Source organism: Rhinoraja longicauda, chromosome 2 (assembly GCF_053455715.1).
Source record: "Rhinoraja longicauda isolate Sanriku21f chromosome 2, sRhiLon1.1, whole genome shotgun sequence".
Taxonomy (NCBI): Eukaryota; Metazoa; Chordata; class Chondrichthyes; order Rajiformes; family Arhynchobatidae; genus Rhinoraja; species Rhinoraja longicauda.
Genome location: NC_135954.1, coordinates 108,815,265 through 108,841,529, shown reverse-complemented (window position 1 = coordinate 108,841,529; position 26,265 = coordinate 108,815,265). Strand labels below are relative to the sequence as shown.

At 44.4% G+C, this 26,265-nt stretch overlaps 1 protein-coding gene across 2 annotated transcripts in view; it reads left to right on the top strand.

Moving 5' to 3' along the window:
- The window catches only part of svila (supervillin a), a 351,300-nt gene extending 332,021 nt beyond the window's left edge, over positions 1–19,279 (top strand). For both annotated transcript variants that reach the window (XM_078425640.1, XM_078425650.1), the window contains 6 exons: positions 3,114–3,247; positions 5,904–6,059; positions 11,381–11,524; positions 14,808–14,929; positions 15,191–15,346; positions 18,294–19,279. In XM_078425640.1, coding sequence (XP_078281766.1) covers positions 3,114–3,247; positions 5,904–6,059; positions 11,381–11,524; positions 14,808–14,929; positions 15,191–15,346; positions 18,294–18,380 — 799 coding nt within the window. In that variant the 3' untranslated portion in view covers positions 18,381–19,279. The remainder of the gene's footprint in view (positions 1–3,113; positions 3,248–5,903; positions 6,060–11,380; positions 11,525–14,807; positions 14,930–15,190; positions 15,347–18,293) is intronic.
- The last annotated feature ends 6,986 nt before the right edge of the window (positions 19,280–26,265 follow it).

The following is a 26,265-nucleotide window of genomic DNA, read 5'->3' as shown; positions in this document are numbered from 1 at the left end:
TTAGAAACATATAAAATTCTTAAGGGGTTGGAGAGGCTAGATGCGGAAAGATTGTTCCCGATGTTGGGGAAGTCCAGAAACAGGGGTCACAGCTTAAGGATAAGGGGGAAGTCTTTTAGGACCGAGATGAGAAAACATTTCTTCACACAGAGAGCGGTGAATCTGTGGAATTCTCTGCCACAGAAGGTAGTTGAGGCCAGTTCATTGGCTATATTTAAGAGGGAGTTAGATGTGGCCCTTATGGCTAAAGGGATCAGGGGGTATGGAGAGAAGGCAGGTACAGGCTACTGAGCTGAATGATCAGCCATGATCATATTGAATGGCGGTGCAGACTCGAAGGGCCGAATGGCCTACTCCTGCACCTATTTTCTATGTTGGGCCGCCGGGCCTGTTCCCACTCTGTATCTCTCTGAAAGCTAAATAAAAACTACCCGTTGATCTCTTTTCTTCCAAGCCAATTTCAAATCCAAATGGCTAGCTCACCTTGTATCCTTATTTGAGGCTTATAAGTAGCAGAGAAACAGTGGAGCCAGTTTAGGAAATGCTCTGACCTGGCACTATCACCAGAATTAACATGGCTAGTCTGTTTCAACTTCTGCTCAATTCCAAATAATTGTTAATTATCCTCAGCCCTAACCGTTCCGCTTACAATAAAATAGCTGTTTACACAAAGTGCAAACATTACCACCTAAATTGGTTGGTATTACGAGAAAACTAATGAGCTGCTTAATTATTGAATTAATTTCAGGCCGATTATCATCCCGCTGTGTCACTGCGACTTACATTTCACATCCTTTAATTGGAGATTGCCGGTCACATTGGGTGCAAGAGGCAAATTGTTGTCGAGGGAAGACTGAGAGATTTTATTATCATTTCGTTTATTTGAGATATCCAACGTGGAAACCGCCCACTGAGTTTGCGCCGACTAATGGCCACCCATGCGCTAGTTGCATCCTACGCACTAGGGACAATTTGCAAACACCAATTTAACCTGCACAACTTTGTAATGTGGGAGGAAACCGGAGCACCTGGAGAAAACCAACACATTCACACAGAGAACGTACAAACTCAGTACTGACAGCACCTGTGGTCAGGATCGAACCAGGGTCTGTGGTGCTGTAAGGCAGCAACTCTACCGCTGCGCCACCGTGCCGCCCCTATTATTGAATATAAAGGAGATGGTTTGTTTTCTTCAATCAGTTTTATCCAATTGTAATCAATTATCACCATTTTATTTTTATTTATTTATTTATTTATTTATTTATTTTCTCACATTTTATTTTTATTAATTTATTTTTTAATTTATTTTTATTTTTTTTTAAATATTTTATTTTTATTTTTATTAGCAAGGAAGAAAAGAGAATTACAAATATAAAGGTTATGGGGATAGATCCGGGAGATGATGAGTATAGTTGTACATCCAACCCTAAACTCAAGTTTTAACTTTAGTTTTAAATTTTAGTTTTGTGTCAGACCCATTTACTTTTTTTTTTAAATTCAATAAATGGAGACAATTCTTATTCTAAAGATCTTAAAGAAGCTTTCTGATTTTGGAAAATAAATAGGTTTTTAAAATCAAAAATGAATTCAGTGGAGGGGTGGGGAGATGCTACATCATCAGAGTTGCTGCTTCTTAAACATGAATTTGGATTCCCAGCTGCTTTCATGGGTTCACTTTTAAGTTTAGAGATACAGCACGGAAACAGGCCCTTCGGCCCACCCAACCCCTGAACCCGCGCCGACCAGCGATCCCCGCACATTAACACTACCCCACACCCACACGAGGGACAATTTACACTTACACCAAGCCAATTAACCTACAAACCTGTCCGTCTTTGGAGTGTGGGGGGAAACCGAAGATCTCGGAGAAAACCCACGCAGGTCACGGGGAGAACGTACAAACTCCGTACAGGGTAGATGTAAAAGATGTCAATGTCTGAAGAAGGGTCTCGACCCGAAACGTCACCAATTCCTTCTCTCCAGAGATGCTGCCTGTCCCGCTGAGTTACTCCACCATTTTGTGTCTCTTAGATGTGAAAGATCCAATAACACTATCTGAAGAAAAGCATGCAAGTTCTCCCTAATACCTTAGACAATGTCTATCCCTCAACCAATATTACCTAATCAGTTTATCTGATAAACTGGCAAATTGTGCACCTTGCTGTTTTAGTGTGTTTCTGTGTAACACTGACTCCATGAGGACTGCTCACGTCTCTGTAGAATCGTAGAGTCGGACATCATCAATGCAGGCCCTTCAGCCCAGTGAGTCCACACTGATCTTTGAACAATCATCAATGCTCACAGTCACACAGTGTGGAAACCGGCCCTTCGGCCCAACTTACCTACACTGGCCACCATGTCCCAGCTACACTAGTCCCACCTGCCAACATATGGTCCACTTCCCTCCAAACCAGTCCTATCCATGTACCTCTCTAACTGCTTCTTAAATGTTGGGATAGTCCCCGCTTCAGCTACCTCCCCTGGCACCTTGTTCCAAACATCCACCACCCTTTGTGTGGAAAAAGTTACCACTCAGATTCCTATTAAATCTTTTCCCCTTCGCCTTAAACCTTTGTCCTCTGCTCCTTGATTCATCTACTCTGGGCAAGAGACTCTGTGCATCTGTGATCTTACACTAATTCCATTTTATACTTCCCATATTCCAGTTAACTCTACCCACATTAATAACATAACCTACATTATCATCCAAATCATTACTGTATATTACAAACAACAGCAGAGCCAACACCAAGCCCTGCAGCACTCCACTGGTCTCGGCCTCCAACCAGAGAAACAAACCCTCCACAACAGGGTGGCACAGTGGTGGAGCTGTTGCCTCACAGCACCAGAGACACTGGTTCGATCCTGTACGTCTTTGGAGCGTGGGAGGAAGCCGAAGATCTCGGAGAAAACCCACGCAGGTCACGGGGAGAACGTGCAAACTCCGTACAGACAGCACCCGTAGCTGGGTTCGGGCCCAGGTCTCTGGCGCTGCGAGAGCTGTAAGCCAGCAACTCTACCACCGCACCGCGCCCATGTTCTGCAGATGGAATTGAACCAGTGCTTTGTTTTAGTGGTAATGGATCCCAGAGTTTCTGTGTTTTCTTGTTCAGGTGTCCACTGGAGACGGGGCTGCACAGTAGTAGCAACGTCACGATACACGAATGTGAGGAAGGGTCTGAGGCGATGGCCTTCTTTGAAGCGTTGGGACGGCGAGATCGTAAAGCCTACGACTGCATGTTGCAAGGTAACCCGGCGGCTCCAACATGTGAAGTAATTCCAAGGGTCAAAATTGATGGAATTTAGGAGTGTATAAGTTTTTTTGCTGTGGCAGTCTCAATTTTTTTATTGATTGATAATGGCGGGAGGCAAAAATGAAAAAGCTCAGAGTGCACCATTGTAGACGTTGAGCCCTTTATCACAATATGAAACCTCTTGGACATGTGCACAAACTACAAGAGGCTATTGAATGATGGAGAATGTAACAAATAATTTAATTTATGAAATCTTGAATAATAGTAGATATACATTGATCTATAATTCTATTCTGATCAAATGTTAGAGTTTTAGAGTACAATGTGTTTGCTTATATATTTATTAATGTATTTATTAATCATTACATATTAATTAATACGTTTATATTAGATATATATATATTTGATGTACTCATTCCAGATACATATGATGTGTATATATAATGTATGTGTATGATATACATGGAATTAGTACATTAAATATATATTTAATAAATATATTAATATATATTCGATTTTATACACATACAAACACACACACACACACTTGTGGAATTAGTACATTAAATTTGCCATATTAATACTTTGCAGCTTTATTTATTAATTAAATATATTTTCAGTGCATGGCATCAACAATAGACAAGCACTCGGTCTCCAATTTGGAGCAGCTGGATTCACAACTTACTCGTGACACCCTCGTTTGTGCTGGGGAGCTGGCTTTTGTTTGACCAGACCTCCGTGCAGCACCTTGGAGCATTTCACTTCCTTAAATAAAGGGTGCTATAAAAATTGCAATTTCTATTTATTTTCAAATGTGATCCCGAGATTGAATGCAATGTGACCCTGGTTTTTCTAAAGCTGCAAAGTATTAATATGGCAAATTTAACGTACTAATTCCACACGTGTGTGTGTGTGTGAGTGTGTGTGTGAGTGAGTGTGTATATAAAATCAAATATTTATTAATATATTTATTAAATATATACTTAATGTACTAATTCCATATATATTATATACATACATTATATATACACATTATATGTATCTGGAATGAGTACATTAAATATATAAATATATTTAAATATATTTATATATTTAATATATTTATATATTTAATATATTTATATATTTAATGTACTCATTCCAGATACATATAATGTGTATATATAATGTATGTATATAATATATATGGAATTAGTACATTAAGTATATATTTAATAAATATATTAATAAATATTTGATTTTATATACACACTCACTCACACACACACTCACACACACACACACACACACACGTGTGGAATTAGTACGTTAAATTTGCCATATTAATACTTTGCAGCTTTAGAAAAACCAGGGTCACATTGCATTCAATCTCGGGATCACATTTGAAAATAAATAGAAATTGCAATTTTTATAGCACCCTTTATTTAAGGAAGTGAAATGCTCCAAGGTGCTGCACGGAGGTCTGGTCAAACAAAAGCCAGCTCCCCAGCACAAACGAGGGTGTCACGAGTAAGTTGTGAATCCAGCTGCTCCAAATTGGAGACCGAGTGCTTGTCTATTGTTGATGCCATGCACTGAATGAAACGTAGTGTCCTGGGGCCACACAGTCTAAGAATAAAGGGGAGGCCATTTAAAACTGAGGTGAGAAAAAACTTTTTCACCCAGAAGAGTTGTGAATTTGTGGAATTCTCTGCCACAGAGGGCAGTGGAGGCCGATTCACTGGATGAATTTAAAAGAGGGTTAGATAGAGTTCTAGGGGCTAGCGGAATCAAGGGGTACGGGGAGAAGGCAGGCACGGGTTACTGATTGTGGATGATCAGCCATGATCGCAATGAATGGCGGTGGCCTCCTCCTGCACCTATTTTCTATTAAGATTAAAGGTTCAAAATGTTATTTCAATGCATGCGTCGACTCCCAACACCCAAAATTGCAGAAAATAGTAACAATTCCTTCCTTTCACTTTTGCAAACTTACTGCCAGCAATAACATAATTTGTACAAGAAACACCTTGAGGTTTTTGCCTGAAATGCACCATGATGGGATGGTTCATACTATTTTTTTTGTTAAATGTGCTCTCTCACCCTCATTAGCCTTGCGTTTAGACTATCAATTACTTTTTTTTTAAATGAATGAATGAATGAATAAGTTTATTGGCCAAATATGTGCAGATACAAGGAATGTGCCTTGGTGCTCCGCTCACAAATGACAACACAAACATACAGTTAATAATTAAGAATAAAGCATAAACACATCAAAACAATAAGGATACACCATTACGGTCTAAACATGTGGGTGAAAATAAACCAGAGCAAAAAATGAGAGACTACAGACTTTGGTTATTGAGTAGAACTACTACTCGTGGGGAAAAAAAGCTGTTTTTATGTCTGGCTGTGGCTGCTTTGACAGTCCGGAGTCGCCTTCCAGAGGGAAGTGCTTCGAAGAGTTTGTAGCCAGGGTGAGAAGGGTCAGAGATGATCTTGCCCGCTCGCTTCCTGGCCCTTGCAGTGTACAGTTCGTCAATGGGAGGGAAGGTTGCAGCCAACAACCTTCTCAGCTGTGCGAACGATCTGGATGTCGTGCTTGGTAGCTTTAAATGATAATTTCTACCTGTTGAGGTTGAAAACTAAAACGCACTATTTTGTTCACAGATCCTGGAAAATTCAACTTCACTCCTCGGCTCTTTCTCCTCAGCAGCTCATCTGGAGAATTCATTGCCACCGAGTCCTTGTATCCTGCAAGAAATCCTGATATGGTTAATTCAATGCCATTTCTGCAAGAAGATCTGTACACGGCCCCACAGCCAGGTTAGTTGATCCATGCAGCCACATCTCAATGCCACAAAGACTTGTCCAATTTGGTTAGGAAGGAACTGCAGATGTTGGTTTTAAACCGTAGATAGACGCAAAAAGGATTGCGTTAATGTGCGGGGATCGCTGGTCGTTACGGACTCGGTGGGCCGAAGTGCCTGTTTCCGCGCTGTATCCCTAAACTAAACAAAAGAAAAATCTCTTCTGTTTTTTTTAAACTCTCAAAACTTGCTGTGTCTCCAACTGTTTCCAGTTGTGATGAGACTCTGCTTCCTCCTGACCAAGGGGGTACTTCTAGCATTTCCTGCAGTCATTCAACATTTCCATCTGCGATTGTGTTTAGCACGTGTTTGTATCGGTGTTTGAGTACAGACATTGAGCTATTTGATTTGTAGGAAGGAACAGCAGATGCTGGTTTTAAACCGTAGGTAGACGCAAAATGCTGGAGTAACTCAACGGGACAGGCAGCATTTCTGGTGAGAAGGAATGGGTGACGTTTCGGGTCTGAAGAAGGGTCTCGACCCGTAACGTCACCCATTCCTTCTCTCCAGAGATGCTGCCTGTCCCGCTGAGTTGCTCCAGCATTTTTGACCATCCAATTTGCTTATTAAGGCTCAGAACTGAAACTAGTTGGTGTCGTTTCAACTGATTCTTTCTGAAAGGCCCAGCTAATTGGGAATGGAATGGTAGGTTATATATGAATTCAGCAAAGCAGCGCCTTTACCACCTTAGACAGCTGAGGAAATTCAGTGTGTCTCTGAGGATCCTTCAATGCTTCTACTTTGGGGCTGTAGAGAGCATCCTGTCCGGCAACATTACAGTCTGGTTTGGGAACAACTCTGCCCAGGACAGGAAGGCCCTGCAGAGAGTAGTGCATTCGGCAGAACGCACCATGGGAACTACAGTGCATTCGGCAGAACGCACCATGGGAACTACACTCGCCCCCCTGCAGGACCTATACATCAGGAGGTGCAGATCCAGAGCAAGCAAGATCATGAGGGACCCCTACCACCCCAGCAACGGACTGTTCCAGCTGCTACGGTCAGGCAAACGCCTCCGCTGTCACGCTGTGAAAACGGAGAGGATGAGACGGAGTTTCTTCCCACAGGCCATCAGGACTGTCAACTTTTATAACTCCAGAGACTAAATTTTTGTCTACACTATAGTAACTTATTAACTTTATTTATATGCTGTAACTGTAATTCTTTTTTTGCACAATCCGCAGGCATTGCCACTTTCATTTCACTGCACATCGTGTGTGTGTATGTGACAAATAAACTTGACTTGACTTGACTTGAGTTGAGGGCTAAGGAAATGCTACATCATCAGAGTTGCTGCTTTTTAAACATGAAATTGAGTTCCCAGCTACTTTCTTGGGTTTAGTTTTTAGTTTAGAGATGCAGCACGGAAACAGGCCCTTCGGCCCACCCAACCCCTGAACCCGCACAGACCATCGATCCCCGCACATTAGCACTACCCTATACATACTAGGCACAATTTACACTTACACCCAGCCAATTAACCTACAAACCTGTCCGTCTTTGGAGTGTGGGAGAAAACCGAAGATCTCGGAGAAAACCCACGCAGGTCACGGGGAGAACGTACAAACTCCTCACAGGGTAGATGTAAAAGATGTCAACGTCTGAAGAAGGGTCTCGACCCGAAACGTCACCAATTCCTTCTCTCCAGAGATGCCGCCTGTCCCGCTGAGTTACTCCAGCATTTTGTGTCTCTTAGATGTTAAAGATCCACAAACAAAGATTCAACTGATTCTTTCTGAAAGGCCCAGCTAATTGGGAATGGAATGGTAGGTTATATGATTAGCTCGGCTTGGCAAGAGATTATAAACAAGCCACACAAGGAAACATTGTTGTTTGGAGGGAAGATGTTTCAAATTCAGCTGACTTACAGGATGCCAGAGGGGAGATGGGGATGGGTATTTTGTTGTGTGACTAAATGGAACGTGGCAGCACATGTTGATCAAGGAGTATTGCCTGCCTGCCCTCGCCAGTCGAGGCATTGTGTGTATGGAAGTGGTGTTGCAGCTTTATAACACTTTGGTTAGGCCACGTTTGGAGTGTTGTGTGAAGTCCTGGTCTCTGCATTACAGGAATAAGAGAAGCTTTGAAGAGGGTCCAGAAAGGGTTAATCATAATGCTGTCTGGATTAGAGAGTATTAGCTAAAAGGAGAGGTTGGAAAAAGGGGGACTGTTTTTTCTGGAGCGTTGGAGGTTGAGGGGAAACCTGATAGAAGTGTATAAAATTATAAGATAAGTAGACAGGGTAGACAGTCAGAACCTTTATCGTAGGGTGGAAAAGACTAGAGGGCAGGGCTTTACATTTCAGAGGAGGGAGGTTTAAAGCAGATGTGTGGGTCAAGTATTTTTTTATAGATAGAGTCGTGGGTGCCTTGAATGCGTTGCCGGGGTGGTGATGCAAGCAGAAATGGCAGTGACTTTTAAGAGGCCTTTCGATAGCCACCTCTTGGGCGGGACGGTGGCGCAGCGGTAGAGCTGCTACCTTACAGCGCCAGAGACCCGGGTTCGATCCCGACTACGGGTGCTTGTCTGTATAGAGTCTGCACGTTCTCCCCGTGACCTGCGTGGATTTTCTCCGAGATCTTCGGTTTCCTCCCACTCTCCAAAGACGTACAGTTTTGTAGGTTAATTGGTTTGGTATAAATGTAAATTGTCCGTAGTGTGTGTGTAGGATAGTGTAAGTGTGCGGGGATCGCTGGTCGGTGCGGACTCGGTGGGCCAAAGGGCCTATTTCCACGCTGTATCTCTAAACTATACTAAACCACAGTGTAGGTTTACTAGGTTAATTCCCGGAATGGCGGGACTATCATATGTTGAAAGACTGGAGCGACTAGGCTTGTATACACTGGAATTTAGAAGGATGAGAGGAGATCTTATCGAAACGTATAAGATTATTAAGGGGTTGGACACGTTAGAGGCAGGAAACATGTTCCCAATGTTGGGGGAGTCCAGAACCAGGGGCCACAGTTTAAGAATAAGGGGTAGGCCATTTAGAACTGAGATGAGGAAAAACTTTTTCAGTCAGAGAGTTGTGAATCTGTGGAATTCTCTGCCTCAGAAGGCAGTGGAGGCCAATTCTCTGCATGCATTCAAGAGAGAGCTAGATAGAGCTCTTAAGGATAGCGGAGTCAGGGGGTATGGGGAGAAGGCAGGAACGGGGTACTGATTGAGAATGATCAGCCATGATCACATTGAATGGCGGTGCTGGCTCAAAGGGCCGAATGGCCTCCCCCTGCACCTATTGTCTATTGTCTAACATTGTGAAGAGTCAACGACCCAAAGAAGCTCAATCTAAAAGACGTGGTTATGTACAACGCAGCATTAAATCAATGGACATTCATATTATCTTACATCTTTAGATTCTGAGATCCATCTGCTGCCACATGGAATTGATGCGAATTAGTCAAGGGTGTATTTTTGAAAACTGTTCAATCAAATTATCTGCCTTTGCAAATGAATTATAGTTTTAAAAAAATAAGCCCTGGCAATTCATTGGAAGAACTGGATTTTATTTTGAAAAATGCCATAATTAAACCATATCAGATTTCAATAATTGGCTAAAAGACACAAATGCACAATTGTTAAAATGAAACCAATCTGGAAAATACTTGAACATCCCTTAATGTAATATAAACCATAATTTATTCAAGTCATATATTCCGCAGTGTGTTGTACAGTTGCAAAAGTTTGTTTATCTTGGAGATTTATAGTGCAGTTTTGTAAGAATAATTAAGGTAGGAATTTTCATTAAAATAGATCACTCTTGCACTCTTCAAAACATAGAACTTGGTAAATAGCCGGATTGCTTTCAGAAGAAATAGAAAGTTTAAACCTGCTTACAATTTAAATTGTGTGGATTGTTTTGTTGAGTCTTTTAACAATTGATTGTACTATAGAGTCATAAAGTCTCACAGCATGGAAACACACCCTTCGGCCCAACTTGCCCACACCAGCCAACATGTCTCATCTACATTAGAGCCACCTGCCTGTGTTTGACCCATATCCCTCCAAACCTATCCGTGTACCTGTCTAACAGTTTCTTAAACGTTGGGATAGTCCCAGCCTCAACTACCTCCTCTGGCAGCTGGTTCCATCCTCCCAGCACCCTGTGTGTGAAAAATCTGCCCCTCAGATTCCTATTAAATCATTTCCCTTTCACCTTAAACCTAAGTCCCCCGGTTCTGAATTCCCCTCCTCTGGGCAAGAGACTCTGTGCGTCTACTTGATCTATTCCCCGAGTCCTGGCAACATCCTCATAAATCTTCACAGTGCCCGCTCCAGATTGACAACATCTTTCCGATAACATGGTTGCCCAGAACTGAACACAAGGCTCTAAATATGGCCTCAGCAACGTCTTATACAACTGGAACACGACCTCCCATCTTCTATACTCAATACTCTGACTGATGAAGGCCAATGTGCCAAAAGCCTTTTTGACCACCCTATCTACCTGCGACTCCACCTTCAGGGAACCATGCACCTGCACTCCCAACGGTCTGAAGAAGGGTCTCGACCCGAAACCTCACCCGTTCCTTCTCTTCAGAGATGTTGCCTGACCCGATGAGTTAGTCCAGCATTTTGTGTCTACCTGCACTCCTAGATCCCTCTGCTCTACAACACTCCCCAGACCCCGGCCATTCACTGTGTACCTGCACTCCTAGATCCCTCTGCTCTACAACACTCCCCAGACCCCGGCCATTCACTGTGTAGGTCCGGCCCGTGTCTGAAGAAGGGCCTCGACTAGAAACGTCACCCATTCCTTCTCTCCTGAGATGCTGCCTGACCCGCTGAGTTACTCCGGCATTTTGTGTCTACCTCGGGCCCATGTTAGACTTCCCAAAATGTTGATCATTCTAATGGATGTAATTCCACTTCTCATTGGATTTTAGGAGTTACTAGACAAAGTGACCCAAAGTTGGGCCCAAACCTCTCCTGCATTGGTGCAGGAGCACCCCTCTCTCCTCAACCCTCCTTCCCCTCTCCCTTCTCCCCCCTTCCCCCCTCCCTCCTCCTCCCCACCCTCTCCCCTCCTTTTAAACTTTAATATGTGAATAACTTTAAAAATATAACACCGATTTCAATAAAACTACTTGCATTACCACTAAAGTGATGACGGTGAGTAAGGTGGGCCTAAAATTGTCGCGCTATAGTGTACCGTTTTGGCTGAAGTTCAGTCACAAACAAGATAACAAACGAGAGTTTTAGTATATAGATTTTGCTTGGGTTTCAAGAAGCCTTCAGTTCATTGACATATAAAATGCTTCTATGTTCTGTGTGCAGCTTTATTCCTGGTGGACAATCACCATGAGGTGTACCTCTGGCAGGGCTGGTGGCCAACGGAAAATGAAATAACAGGCTCTGCCCGCATCCGCTGGGATACAGATCGGAAATGTGCCATGGAGACAGTCTTGCAATACTGCAAAGGTACACCCCTAACATTCTCCTTTGTAAATGACTATTGGAGTTCACTGACTTTAATCTACACTCCAGGGAGAGTATTGGTGGTTTCTCTTCAGCTGCTTCGTCATGGCCTCCCCCTTCCCCCTCCCGTCCTCGTAAGGTCATAAGTGTCCATTTGGCCCATCGAGTCTACTTCGCCATTCAATCATGGCTGATCTATCTTCCCTCCCTAACCCCATTCTCTTGCCTTCTCCCCTTAATCCTTGACACCCGTACGAATCAAGAATCTATCTATCTCTGCCATAAAAATATCCATCGTCTTCCCCTCCACAGCCTTCTGCGGCAAAGAATTCCAGCAGGTTCACCACCCTCTGACTGAAGAAATTCCTCCTCATCTCCTTCCTAAAAGAACGTGCTATTGAGGGCGTGCAGCGTAGGTTTACTAGGTTAATTCCCGGAATGGCAGGACTGTCATATGTTGAAAGACTGGAGCGACTAGGCTTGAGGATGAGAGGAGATCTTATCGAAACGTATAAGATTATTAAGAGGTTGGACACGTTAGAGGCAGGAAACATGTTTCCAATGTTGGGGGGAGTCCAGAACAAGGGGCCACAGTTTAAGAATAAGGGGTAGGCCATTTAGAACTGAGATGAGGAAAAACTTTTTCAGTTAGAGAGTTGTGAATCTGTGGCACAACTCAGAAGGCAGTGGAGGCCAATTCTCTGAATGCATTCAAGAGAGAGCTCGATAGAGCTCTTAAGGATAGCGGAGTCAGGGGGTATGGGGAGAAGGCAGGAACGGGGTACTGATTGAGAATGATCAGCCATGATCACATTGAATGGCGGTGCTGGCTCAAAGGGCCGAATGGCCTCCTCCTGCACCTATTGTCTATTGTCTAACGTCCATTTATTCTGAGACTATGACCTCTGGGCCTAGACTCTCCCACTAGGGGAAACATCCTCTCCACATCCACTCTATCCAAGCCTTTCACTATCCGGTACATTTCAATGAGGTCCCCCCACCTCATCCTTCTAAATGCCAGCGAGCACAGGCCCAGTGCAGTCAAACCCTCTTTATTAATCTTTTCCTCCATTTCAAGAACTTACTTATAACCAGACAGTGTGAGAGAAATCTTTTAACGTGAGAACATTAAATTCTGCCTCTTGCAATTGTTTCTGGAAAAGCGACATTAGATGCTTGGCTTTGAATCACACATTTTGGGATTAGTTTGTTTGATTCTTTAGTAATATGCTTCATTCATGACAGGTCAGGCGAGGAATAGAATTTTTAAAAGTTGTGTTGTTTGAGCCGGCCCTGTTTTATGGATGACTTCTGTAAAACTGGGCAAATATAGTATAGGAGTATAGGAGCAGGGAGGTTCTGCTGCAGTTGTACAGGGCATTGGTGAGACCACACCTGGAGTATTGCGTACAGTTTTGGTCTCCTAATCTGAGGAAAGACATTCTTGCCATAGAGGGAGTACAGAGAAGGTTCACCAGATTGATTCCTGGGATGGCAGGACTTTCATATGAAGAAAGACTGGATAGACTCGGCTTTAGAAGATTGGAATTTAGAAGATTGGGGGGGGATCTTACAGAAACTTACAAAATTCTTAAGGGGTTGGACAGGCTAGATGCAGGAAAATTGTTCCCGATGTTGGGGAAGTCCAGAACAAGGGGGCACAGTTTAAGGATAAGGGGGAAGTCTTTTAGGACCGAGATGAGAACGTTTTTTTTCACACAGAGAGTGGTGAATCTGTGGAATTCTCTGCCACGGAAGGTAGTTGAGGCCAGTTCATTGGCTATATTTAAGAGGGAGTTAGATGTGGCCCTTGTGGCTAAAGGGATCAGGGGGTATGGAGAGAAGGCAGGTACGGGATACTGAGTTGGATGATCAGCCATGATCATATTGAATGGCGGGGCAGGCTCGAAGGGCCGAATGGCCTACTCCTGCACCTATTTTCTATGTTTCTATGTTACTGCTTATCCTAGTACTTCAACGTGCCGAATAATAAAAGGTCTGGAGAGAACGGATGCAGAGAATGATCCCAGCGGTTTACAAGAATGATCCCAGGAATGAGTGGGTTAGCATATCATCAGCGTTTGATGGCACTGGGCCTGCACTCGCTGGAGTTTAGAAGGATGAGGGGGGACCTCATTGAAACTTACTGAACAGTGAAAGTCCTGGATAGAGTGGATGTGGAGAGGATGTTTCCACTAGTGGGAGAGTCTAGGACCAGAGGGCGCAGCCTCAGAATTAAAGGACGTTTCTTTAGAAAGGAGATGAGGAGGAATTTCTTTAGCCAGAGGGTGGTGAATCTGTGGAATTTATTGCCGCAGAAGGCTGTGTAGACTGTCAATGGATATTTTTAAGGCCGAGATTGATAGATTCTAGATTAGTACAGGTGTCAGGAGAATGGGTTTAGGAGGGGAAGATAGATCAGCCACGATTGAATGGCGGAATAGACTTGATGGGCCGAATGCTCTAATACTGCTCCTATCACTAATGAACTTGTATCTGCCATATTTCGCTCATTCTTAACACCTTATGTTCTTTATGGCATGTGAGTGCAATTGTGATCCGATCACATCCTCCGTATACAGATCAATAAATCGTCATGTGATAGGAGCGGAATTAGGCCATTCGGCCTATCAAGTCTGCTGCACCGTTCAATCATGGCTGATCTATCTCTCCCTCCTATCTCCATTCTCCTGCCTTCTCCCCATAACCCCTGACACCTGTACTAATCCAGAATCTATCTCTGCCTTAAAAATATCCATTGTCTTGGCCTCCACAGCCTTCTGTGGCAATGAACTCCACAGATTCACCACCCTCTGACTAAGGAAATTCCTCCTCATCTCCTCCCTAAAGGAACGTCCTTTAATTCTGAGGCTATGACCTCTGGTCCTAGACTCTCCCACTAGTGGAAATATCCTTTCCATATCCACTCTATACAAGCCCTTCACTGTTCGGTTAGTTTCAATGAAGTCCCACCCTCATCCTTCTAAACTCCAGCGAGTACAGGCCCAGTGCTGTCAAACGCTCATCATATGCTAAGCCACTCCTTCCTGCGATCATTCTTGTAAACCTCCTCTGGACCCTCTCCAGAGCCAGCACATCCTTCCTCAGATTTGGTCCTTCCACGATTGCTCACAATACTCCAAATGCGGCCTGACCAACGTCTTTTGGAGCCTCAGCTTACTGCCACACCCATTGTCCTGCATGTTAGGCTGTAATTTTTGTCTCGGGTGATTTTAATTACAATTGTGGTCTGACATGCGTTGACTTTCCCATTGTTTGATCACAGTAAAGAACGCAAAGAAACCACCAAAGTCCTACCTGATACACGCGGGTTTCGAACCACTGACCTTTACGAACATGTTTCCCAGCTGGGAGCACAGGGAAGATGTGGCAGAGATCACCGAAAAGGTGTGAAGAGTTTAATCGATTATTTTTTTTAATTAATATTATGAATCAAAAATTTTAAATAAATCTAAAATTTTAATAGTTAAAATGTAATGAATTTAAAAGTATTCATGCGTTTTAGCATTTTAATAAACTGTAGTTTTTTAAAATAATGATATGTTTTAATAAATAATATTTATTATTAATTGGGATATTTGCTACTATCCCAAATCTTGTTCAAAATTCATCTTTGTAAAAAAAATCCCCAATGTTTGTACATCCTAGGAAGCTGAAGTCTGCAATAAAATAATTTTGGTGGAGGATGTGTTGCACAAGCTGTGCCAGACACAGTACTCGCTGGACGAACTTCAAGCCCGCCCTCTGCCGGAGGGTGTTGATCCACTGAAGCTTGAAATTTACCTGACGGATGACGACTTCCAGGTAAACTTCGTGCTCACCTTTCAAAATGGCTGCCGTAAAGGCCTTGTGAGGACAGGCTGTGACAGTTTAGTTTAGTTTAGAGACACGGCGCGGAAACAGGCCCTCTCGGCCCACCGGGTCCGCGCCGACCAGCGATCCCCCGCACATTAACGCTATCCTACACCCAACAGGGACAATTTTTACATTCACCGATCCAATTAACCTACAAACCTGTACGTCTTTGGAAAGATGCTATGTCATGTTAATGACCAGCTTCACAAGTTCAGCCTTTTTCAAAATACCCATGTTCATTTCTTCCTCCAGCTTTCATCGCATATTCTGGACCACTTCCCTACTTTAGTTTAGTTTAGAGACACAGCGCGGAAACAGGCCCTTCGGCCCACCGAATCCGTGCCGACCAGCAATCCCCGCACATTAACACTATCCTACAACCACTAGGGACTATTTACACTTATACCAAGCCAATTAACCTTCAAACCTGTACTCAGTTGAGTGTGGGAGGAAACCGAAGATCTCGGAGAAAACCCACGCGGGTCACGGGGAGAACGTGCAAACTCCGTACAGACAGCACCTGTAGTCGGGATCGAACCCGAGTCTCAGGCACAGCAAGCGCTGTAAGGCAGCAACTCTACCGCTGCGCCACCCTGCCGCCCTCTTGTTAATATAATGGCATTGAGTTTTAAAATTAAAACTGCACTGGGCCTGTATTCGCTGGAGTTTACATGTGGAGAGGATGCTTCCACCAGTGGGAGATTTTAGGAGCAGAGACTTTAGCCTGCGAATAAAAGGACGTACCTTTAGAAAGGAGATAAGAAGATTTTCTTTAGTCAGAGGGTGGTGAATCTGTGGAAGACATAGCCACAGAAGGCTGTGGAGGCCAAGTCAGTGGATATTTTTAAGGCAGAGATTGACAGATTCTTGATTAGTACGGGGGTCAGGGGTTATGGGGAGAAGGCAGGAGAATGGGGTTGAGAGGGGAAGATAGATCTGCCATGATTGAATGGTGGAGTAGACTTGATGGGCCAAATGGCCTAATTCAGCTCCAAGAACCTATGAGTTTTGCAGCACCTATTGTTGTTCCCTTTCTTGCAATACTGGCCACCATTTTCTCATTCTTTCTCTGTATTTAACTATGGCGTGTCAATGAAATTCGTCCTTGCCATTAGCTTATCATTCCCATGAACACAATACAAGCAGAGAATAAAATAATTATTATTTTAATTGTATAAATTAATAACTGAAATACTTGTGCAAAAACCAATTAATAAAGTGCTTTTAAAATGGCTTCCTTTTTCCAAAGCAATGGTTTCCCTTCTTCCATAATGGATCGAGATCTTGGCCAAACCCACTCCATTTTCTGACCTATTCCTCTCACCCACTCTTCTTCCACTCAGTGTGAGGTAAAAAAAACTTGCCCGGTACCTTCTCCCTAAATGCTCTCCTGTTTTTTATAATAAGCTTTGGATAATCTTTAAACCAACTCATCTCTGGATCTCTGGCGCTGCGAACCTCTGTCTCACCTGGAAAGACTGTTTGGGTCCTTGGATGGAGTTGAGGGGGGAGGTAAAGGGACAGGTGTTGCATCTCGTGCGGTTGCAGGGGAAAGTGCCCGGGGATGGGGTAGTTTGGGTAGGAAGGGATGAGTGGACCAGGGAGTTACGGAGGGAACGGTCTCTGCGGAGCGCAGAAAGGGGAGGAGATGGGAAGATGTGGCCAGTAGTGGGGTCCCGTTGGAGGTGACGGAAATGTTGGAGGATGATTTGTTGGATACGCTGGCTGATGGGGTGGAAGGTAAGAACGAGGGGGATTCTGTCCTCATAGGACATCCCCCTTCCTGTCCCACTGTCTTCTTGGCTCCACCTATACCCTTTCTTTGTCCCCCCCCCCCCCCCCCTGATATCAGTCTGAAGAAGGGTCTCGACTTGAAACATCACCCATTCCTTCTCTCCTAGATGCTGCCTGACCTGCTGAGTTACTCCAGCATTTTGTGAGGCCAATTACTAGTGTTTACTAGGTGAGGATGAAAAGCTGGTGTGACTTGGGTGGGGGAGGGATGGAGAGAGAGGGATTACTTGAAGTTAGAGAAATCAATATTCATACCACTGGGTTGTAAGCTGCCCAAGCAAAATATGAGGTGCTGTTCCTCTAATTTGCATTTAGCCTCACTCTGACAGTGGAGAAGGCCCAGGACAGAAAGGTCAGTGTGGGAATGGGAGGGGGAGTTAAAGTGTTTGACAACCGGGAGATCAGGTCAGTCCAGGCAGACTGAAACCAGGTTTTTTTTTCCAGTTCAAACCAGGCTTAGTTTTAATTCCACGCGACAACAGTCTGGCCTAAATCCTAATGAGAGCAACCTGCGGAAAAATTTATCTGAAGCCTCCTGCTTATAGAAACATATAAAATTCTTAAGGGGTTGGAGAGGCTAGATGCGGGAAGATTGTTCCCGATGTTGGGGAAGTCCAGAACCAGGGGTCACAGCTTAAGGATAAGGGGGAAGTCTTTTAGGACCGAGATGAGAAAACATTTCTTCACACAGAGAGTGGTGAATCTGTGGAATTCTCTGCCACAGAAGGCAGTTGAGGCCAGTGCATTGGCTATATTTAAGAGGGAGTTAGATGTGGCCCTTGTGGCTAAAGGGATCACGGGGTATGGAGAGAAGGCAGGTACAGGTTACTGAATTGGATGATCAGCCATGATCATATTGAATGGCGGTGCAGGCTCGAAGGGCCGAATGGCCTACTCCTGCACCTATTTTCTATGTTTCTATGTTTCTATGCTCGTTTTCTGTCGAATAATTTGCTGGAGTCGGTTCCTTCGTTTTTCTAGTTTAATTTTTAATCCCCCACTGTCCCCTGTTTAATGTTTCTAGTTCATTAGCCTTGGAATATTTTCTACCCCATGCGCTGCTAGTGAATGAAGTTTAACTTGGTGGTTTGTTCCTACACAGACCGCACTCGAAATGACACGAGAGGAGTTCCGTGACCTGCCCTCCTGGAAACAAGTTAAACTGAAGAAAGCAAAAGGACTGTTTTGAGCAATTTGTCGAAACTGGACATTTTTTAATTTTTGAAACAACAAGAAAAAAACTTGCTTAGCAATCAATGGAGCTCTTCGCAGAAGATCACGTTAATATCCGTGATCTGGTCAGTGGAACATGGTATTAAAAATAAATTGCACATTCAGGGCAGTGACGCCTTTGTTGTGGGCGGGAGGGGGAAAATCTTGTCCGTTTTTTTTGCATGTTATGGGAAGCTCTCTGGGTTTTAACAGTATTGACATAATGAAATTGTGCTGTCATATGCATTTGACTTCCGAATGCACAAGATGCTATTCAACAATATCCTGCCTATGTATCTTGAAGGTGATATATTTTGTAAAGTGTTACTTTGTGTCTAGCAGATAGTAAATCATAAAGAGTTTATATTTATATAATACAATATGAAAAGTGACTACGGTCTAATGACGAAATATTTAAATTGTTAATGACAGTATATTCACTTTAGACGACCTTAGCATTAACCAGAAATTACAATAGCTCGCTGAAGCAAGCTGCTTGTACTGAGTTTTTAAAAACACATCAAGTATTTTTTTTTGCATTCTGATAATCATACGGTTGACTTCAGGCACCGAACCATGCCACCAGTACTGTTCAGTGCTGTTATTGGACAAAATGTATTTATGGTATGAATTAATGGAAAAACTGCGCAAATCAAGTAACTTTTTATGTGAATCTACAAAAATTGTATAGTGCCTTGTTTTTGTGTACAGTTTCTACTACTTAGCAGATGTCTGAATTTTGATGGAAGCAGGTGGCTAGAAAGAAAAAGCCTCGTTCAGTTAACTTGTAATCTGGGAGATGGAAGAGTCTCTGTTTATAATACTCATCGGCCTAACAAACCTTTTTTTTTTGTGATACAATTTAGAGAAATAAAAGTTGACGAATGGATTTTTATTTCCTGGGGTATGTTTCCCTTGCAGCTTGTTCTCAGGGCGTTTTGAAAAGTGAAGCGAAGCTTCTGAGTCCTGTTCCGTCGAGAAAATCTCCTCAAAATAGCTGAATGCTGCAACTCTGATCAGCCATGATCACATTGAATGGCGATCACATTGAATGGCACCTATTGTGCTGGAGTAGACCATTCGGCCATTTGAGCCAGCACCGCCAGCACCAGTCTTTTGTCTATTGCAATTGATCCTGATCGAAGGGGCAATCACAATCAGCGCATTTGAATTCCACCATCACAGGCAGTCACTCACGTTCCACCAGCCTCCCCCGTGATGGCATTTAATACCAACTTTTACTCGGGTGCTCAGTGAAATAGTCTAGATCCAACTTTGGCCATTAAACAGCAGTTACTGAGTTTAGTTTAGGTTAGTTTAGAGATACAGCGCGGGAACAGGCCCTTCGGCCCACCGAGTCAGCGCCGACCAGCGATCCCCACACATTAACGCTACCCTACACCCACTAGGGCCAATTTACACTTATAACAAACCAATTAACCTACGTACCTGCACGTCTTTGGAGTGTGGGAGGAAACCAAAGATCTCAGAGAAAACCCACGCGGTCACGGGGAGAGCGTACAAACCCCGTACAGACGGCGCCCGTAGTCGGGATCGAACTCCGGCGCTGCAAGCTCTGTAAGGCGGCAACTCTACCGCTGCGCCACCGTGCCGAGTTGGTGGAAGTGGTCATGAATTTTGAGAAGACATTTGGGTAAGAGAAGCGAAGCAGCGCTCAAAAAGTACAGGGAGGCTCCTCAATTAGAAGGCAGAACGTAGAACAAGGTAGACACAAAATGCTGGAGTAACTCAGCGGGACAGGCAGCATCTCTGGAGAGAAGGAATGGGTGACGTTTCGGGTCGAGACCCTTCTTCAGTCTGAAGAAGGATCTCGACCCGAAACGTCACCCGCTCCTTCTACCCAGAGCCATTGCCTGTCCCGCTGAGTCGCTCCAGCATTTTGTGTCTACAATGTAAACCAGCATCCTTCCTACACATTTTGTCTGCTCCACATCCCCGAAATCCCCTCAAGGTATGTATACCTTCGCTGAAGAAGTTCTCCTCCCAGTCTGAAGAAGGGTCTCGACACGAAACGCCACACATTGTACCGCTGAGTTACTCCAGCATTTTGTGTCTATCTTTAAGGTAAACCAGCATCTGCAGTTCCCCCCTACAAAGAGTACAGAACAGGAACAGGCCCTTCAGCCCATCATGTCTGTGGCCAAACATGATACCAACCTACTCTCCTCTGCCTGCTCATGATGCATATCCCTCCATTCCTTGTACATTCAAAAGCCTCTTAAACCCCGCTATCACATAGAAACATAGAAAATAGGTGCAGGAGTAGGCCATTCAGCCCTTCGAGCCTGCACCGCCATTCAATATGATCATGGCTGATCATCCAACTCAGTATCCCGTACCTGCCTTCTCTCCATACCCCCTGATCCCTTTAGCCACAAGGGCCACATCTAACTCCCTCTTAAATATAGCCAATGAACTGGCCTCAACTACCTTCTGTGGCAGAGAATTCCACAGATTCACCACTCTCTGTGTGAAAAAAAACTTTCTCATCTCGATCCTAAAAGACTTCCCCCTTATCCTTAAACTGTGGCCCCTTGTTCTGGACTTCCCCAACATCGGGAACAATCTTCCTGCATCTAGCCTGTCCAACCCCTTAAGAATTTTGTAAGTTTCTATAAGATCCCCCCTCAATCTTCTAAATTCCAGCGAGTACAAGCCGAGTCACATCTGCTTCCACCACACATTCGCGAATCCAGGCAGCATTATGAATTTTTTTTTTAAAGCAACAAAGTGCTGGAGTAACTCAGCAGGTCAGGCAGCATCTCTGGAGAACAAGGACAGGTGACGTTTCTGGTCGGGACCTTTCTTCAGATTCCTGAATGCAGACATCTGACTCTGAAGAGGGGTCCTGACCTGAAACGTCGCCTGTACATGTTCTCCAAAGATGCTGCCTGAGCCACTGAGTTACTCCAGCACACGGTGTCTTTTTATTGTAAACCAGTTCGTTATGCCAGCAGTATCTTAAACCTCTCCTGCTTCCCCCACCCCCGTAAAGCCTTCCCATCCTGAGTGATGGGCAGCTGAAAGTGCACAAAGTGTGGCCAAGCCAACGTTTTAAAATAGTTACTAGACCAAGTGGACCAGTTGGGCCCAAACCTCTCCTGTATTGGTGCAGCACCGTCTCCTCCCCACCCTCCCCTCACCCCCCTCCCCACCCCCCCTTCCTCCCCCTCCCCTCCCCCCTTCCCCTCCCCCCCTTCCTCCCCCTCCCCTTCCTCCCCCTCCCCTCCCCCCCTTCCTCCCCCTCCCCTCCCCCCTTCCCCTCCCCCTCACTCCATCCCCATCAACCCCCCTTAGACTCCCCCCTGCCCTCCCACCCGAGGAGATAGATTTAAACTTTAAAAATGTGAATAACATTTTAAATATAACAGCAATTTCAATGAAACTTCTTCCATTAGCACTATAGGGTCGACGGTGAGCAAGGTGGGCCTAAAATTGTTGCGTTATCATGAAACCTTTTGGCTATAGTTCAGGAACAAACAAACGAGAGTTTTAGTATATAGATAACACAACTTCCTGCCCCTTGTACTCAATGCCCCAGACAACAAAGGCACGTAGAGTATTCCATTCGCCTTCTTTACTACTCTTATCTACTTGTATTGCCACTTTCAAGTGCCATGGGCTTTGACCCCAGGATCCCTCAGTACTACTGTTAAGGGTCTTGCCATTAATTGTTTAGCTTTCAATTTGGAGACACAGCGCGGAAACAGGTCCTTCGGCCCTCCGTGCCCGCAACGACCAGCGAACCACGCACATTAACGCAAGCCCACACACACCCACTAGGGACAATTTACATTTATACCAAGAAAATTGACCTACAAACCTGTACGGCTTTGGAGTGCGGGAGGAAACCGAAGATCTCGGAGAAAACCCACGCAGGTCACGGGGAGAACGTACAAACTCCGTACAGACGGCGCCCGTAGTCAGGATCGAACCTGAGTCTCCAGCGCTGCATTCGCTGTAAAGCAGCAACTCTACCGTTGCGCCACCGTGCCGCCCTATCTGTAACTGATCAGTCCACATCTGTAACTGATCAATATCCTGCCTTAACCTTTGTCTGCCTTCCTCACTTTCCTGAGTTAAAAGCTCATAGATTTATACAGCAGAGAAATGGTTCTTAGACAATAAACAACAGACAATAGGTGCAGGAGGAGGCCATTCGGCCCTTCGAGCCAGCACCGCCATTCAATGTGACCATGGCTGATCATTCTCAATCAATACCCCGTTCCTGCCTTCTCCCCATACCCCCTGACTCCGCTATCCTTAAGAGCTCTATCCAGCTCTCTCTTGAATGCATTCAGAGAATTGGCCTCCACTGCCTTCTGAGGCAGAGAATTCCACAGATTCACAACTCTCTGACTGAAAAAGTTTTTCCTCATCTCCGTTCTAAATGGTTTACCCCTTATTCTTAAACTGTGGCCCCTGGTTCTGGACTCCCCCAACATTGGGAACATGTTTCCTGCCTCTAACGTGTCCAACCCTTTAATAATCTTATATGTTTCGATGAGATCCCCTCTCATCCTTCTAAATTCCAGTGTATACAAGCCTAGTATCCGGCCCATCAAAGCTACACTGACGTATCAAGCATGTATTTTTGCAGTAATCCTACCCTCACCCATTTTACATGCTCGATTGGACTCACCAGCCTGCATGCTTGGACTCACCAGCCTGCATGCTTGGAATCACCAGCCTGCATGTCTGCATGCTTCAGACATCTGACTCTGAAGAAAGGGTCCTGACCTGAAACATCGCCGATACATATTCTCCAAAGATGCTGCCTGACCCACTTCGTTACTCCTTTTAGGACGTGGGAGGAAACCAAAGGAAACCCGCACAGTTGCAAAGAGCACATGCAAACTCCACGCAGACAGCACAGAAGCATTAATCCTAATCATTCACTGAGGGTGTACAATATCATGAGAGGAACAGATTGGGTAAACGCACAGAGTCTCTTGTCCAGAGCAGGGGAATTGAGAATCAGAGTACATAGGTTTAAGGAGAAGGGGGAAAGATTTAATAGGAATCTGAGCTGTATTTTTGTTACAAAGGGTGGAGGGTGGATGGAACAAGCTGCCAGAGGATGTAGTTTAGGCAGGTACTATCACAATGTTGAAGACACATTTGGACAGGTACATGGATAGGACTGGTTTAGAGGGATATGGGCCAAATGCAGGAAGTGGGACTAGTGGAGATAGGACACGGTGGGCAAGTTGGGCCTGTTTCCACACTGTATGACCCTATGATCAGTGGAGTTCGTCATAAACCTCCCGCCTGAATATTGTCCTTCCACCACACAGGTGATGTTTTTAGAGTCATAGTGATACGGCGTGGAAACAGGCCCTTCATAGAGTGATACAGTGTGGAAACAGGCCCTTCATACAGTGATACAGTGTGGAAACAGGCCCTTCATAGAGTTATAGTGATACAGTGTGGAAACAGGCCCTTCGGCCCAACTCGCCCACACCGGCCAACAATGTCCCAGCTACACTAGTCCCACTTGCCTGCGCTTGGTCCATAACCCTCCAAACCTGTCCTATCCATGTACCTGTCCAACTATTTCTTAAACGATGTGATAGTCCCAGCCTCACCACCTCCTCTGGCAGCTCGTTCCATACACCCACCACCCTCTGTGTAAAAAAGTTACCCCTCGGATTCCTATTAAATCTTTTCCCCTTCACCTTGAACCTATGTCTTCTGGTCCTCGATTCCCCTACTCTGGGTAAGAGACTCTGTGCATCTACCCGATCTATTCCTCTCATGATTTTGTACGCCTCTATAAGATCACCCCTCATCCTCCTGGGCTCCATGGAATAGAGACCCAGCCTACTCAACCTCTCCCTGTAGTTCACACCCTCTAGTCCTGGCAACACCCTCGTAACTCTTTTCTGAACCCTTTCAAGCTTGACAATATCTTTCCTATAACATGGTGCCCAGAGCTGAACACAATATTGTAAATGCGGTTTTATATTAGCTTTGCCCCATTCCAGCCACCATCTCTTTTCAGTATCTTGCATGATTTTAAGAAGTGTGCACATGTGGCAAATGTTTGGAACTAGCCAGTTGATTTACTGTGTGTTGGAAGGAACTGCAGATGCTGGTTTACACCGAAGACAGACACAAAATGCTGGAGTAACTCAGCGGGACAGGCAGCATCTCTGGAGAGAAGAAATGGGTGACGTTTCGGGTCGAGCCCCTTCTTCAGACTGTGCTGTGATTTACTGTGTGCCCTGCTTTTGAAAATTGAATTTCACCCATTGCCTCCCTTTGAAGAATAGTTGGATTGGCACATTAACTAACCGTTAAACTCACTGCAGGAAGTCAAATTGAGTCATTAAACTCAAGTACCTTTTAATGTGGTAATTATTTAACTACAAATTAACCCTTCGAGGCCAGAGGGGGAATCGTTCAAGCTCTTTCTTTGTTGTCAGTTCAAACCTTTTTAATGTCAAAGACCAAGTGGACCCGTTGGGCCCAAACCTCTCCTGCATTGGTGCTGCACCCCCCCCTCCCCCCCCCCCCCCCTCTCTCCTATACCCCCCCCTCCTCTCTCCCTTCTCCCCCACTCGCCCCTCCTCCCTCCTCCCCTCCCCCTCCCCTCCTTTTAAACTTTAAAATGTGAATAACTTTAAAAATATAACACGGATTTCAATAAAACTACTTGTATTATGACTAAAGTGACAATGGTGAGTAAGGTGGGCCTAAAATTGTCGCACTATCGTGTACCATTTTGCCTGAAGTTCAGTAACAAACAAGATAACAAACGAGAGTTTTAGTATATAAACATAGCACAAAAAGTAAGGACATTTGTGTTTGGTAGATTATTTCTTTGTTGTAACAATGCTTCTTGGCAATAAATCTTATACCGTTGGAAAGCCTGTTTATTTCCCTTTTAAATGGTGCCACATTTGTAAGGAACATGCATTTGTGGGATGAGCAGCAGAGCTGAGTATATGGGTCACGCCCATGAAAAATTTGCCAAATCTTCTCTGCCAATGCCAAACAGCTTATTCTGCTGTTGCTATTGACTCTTGTTTTGAGCTTCTGGTACCCCCAGGTGCTGACAAGAATGGGATGCCATCCCACAACAGTGTGTGACCAGGCTGGTGACCAGCATGAGGAGGAGGTGCCAGGCTGTTATGGCTGTGTATGGTTCTACCACACGCTACTGTGGCTCCTGTTTATTAAATGAATAAATTGTTAAATTGCCAATATGTCTTGTTTCTTCAGACTTCAATCATCCAATCCACCAAACAACACCGAACAAGAGTCAATGGCAGAATAAGCTGTTTGGCATTGGCAGAGAAGATTTGGCAGATTTTTCATGGGCGCAACCCACATACTCAGCTCTGCTGCTCATCCCACAAATGCATGTTCCTTACAAATGTGGCACCATTTAAAAGGGAAATAAACAGGCTTTCCAACGGTATAAGATTTATTGCCAAGAAGCATTGTTACAACAAAGAAATAATCTACCAAACACAAATTTCCTTACTTTTTGTGCTATGTTTAGATATAAAGAATCGTTATCTTTGGATTTTTTTGTTTCCATAACCCAGTGTTTCCTGATTTGACATTCATCCACCAATTCAATAGTGCGTCATTTGGCACATCTGCAACTGCACAGTGAAATTCATTTTGCATGGATCACACATCCAGGTGCCGCCATTTTTGGTGACATTTTCCAAAGTCCGATCTCAATGAACAGGTCACCTATCTCATGCATTGTGAGGTGGCTGAATCCTAGCTAAATTTCTTCTGTATAAATTTACCTTCTGTCTGCATCAATAGCAAGCACCTATTTAGTTTATTCTAGTCACCTTTGGGAATTCGGGCTTATTAAC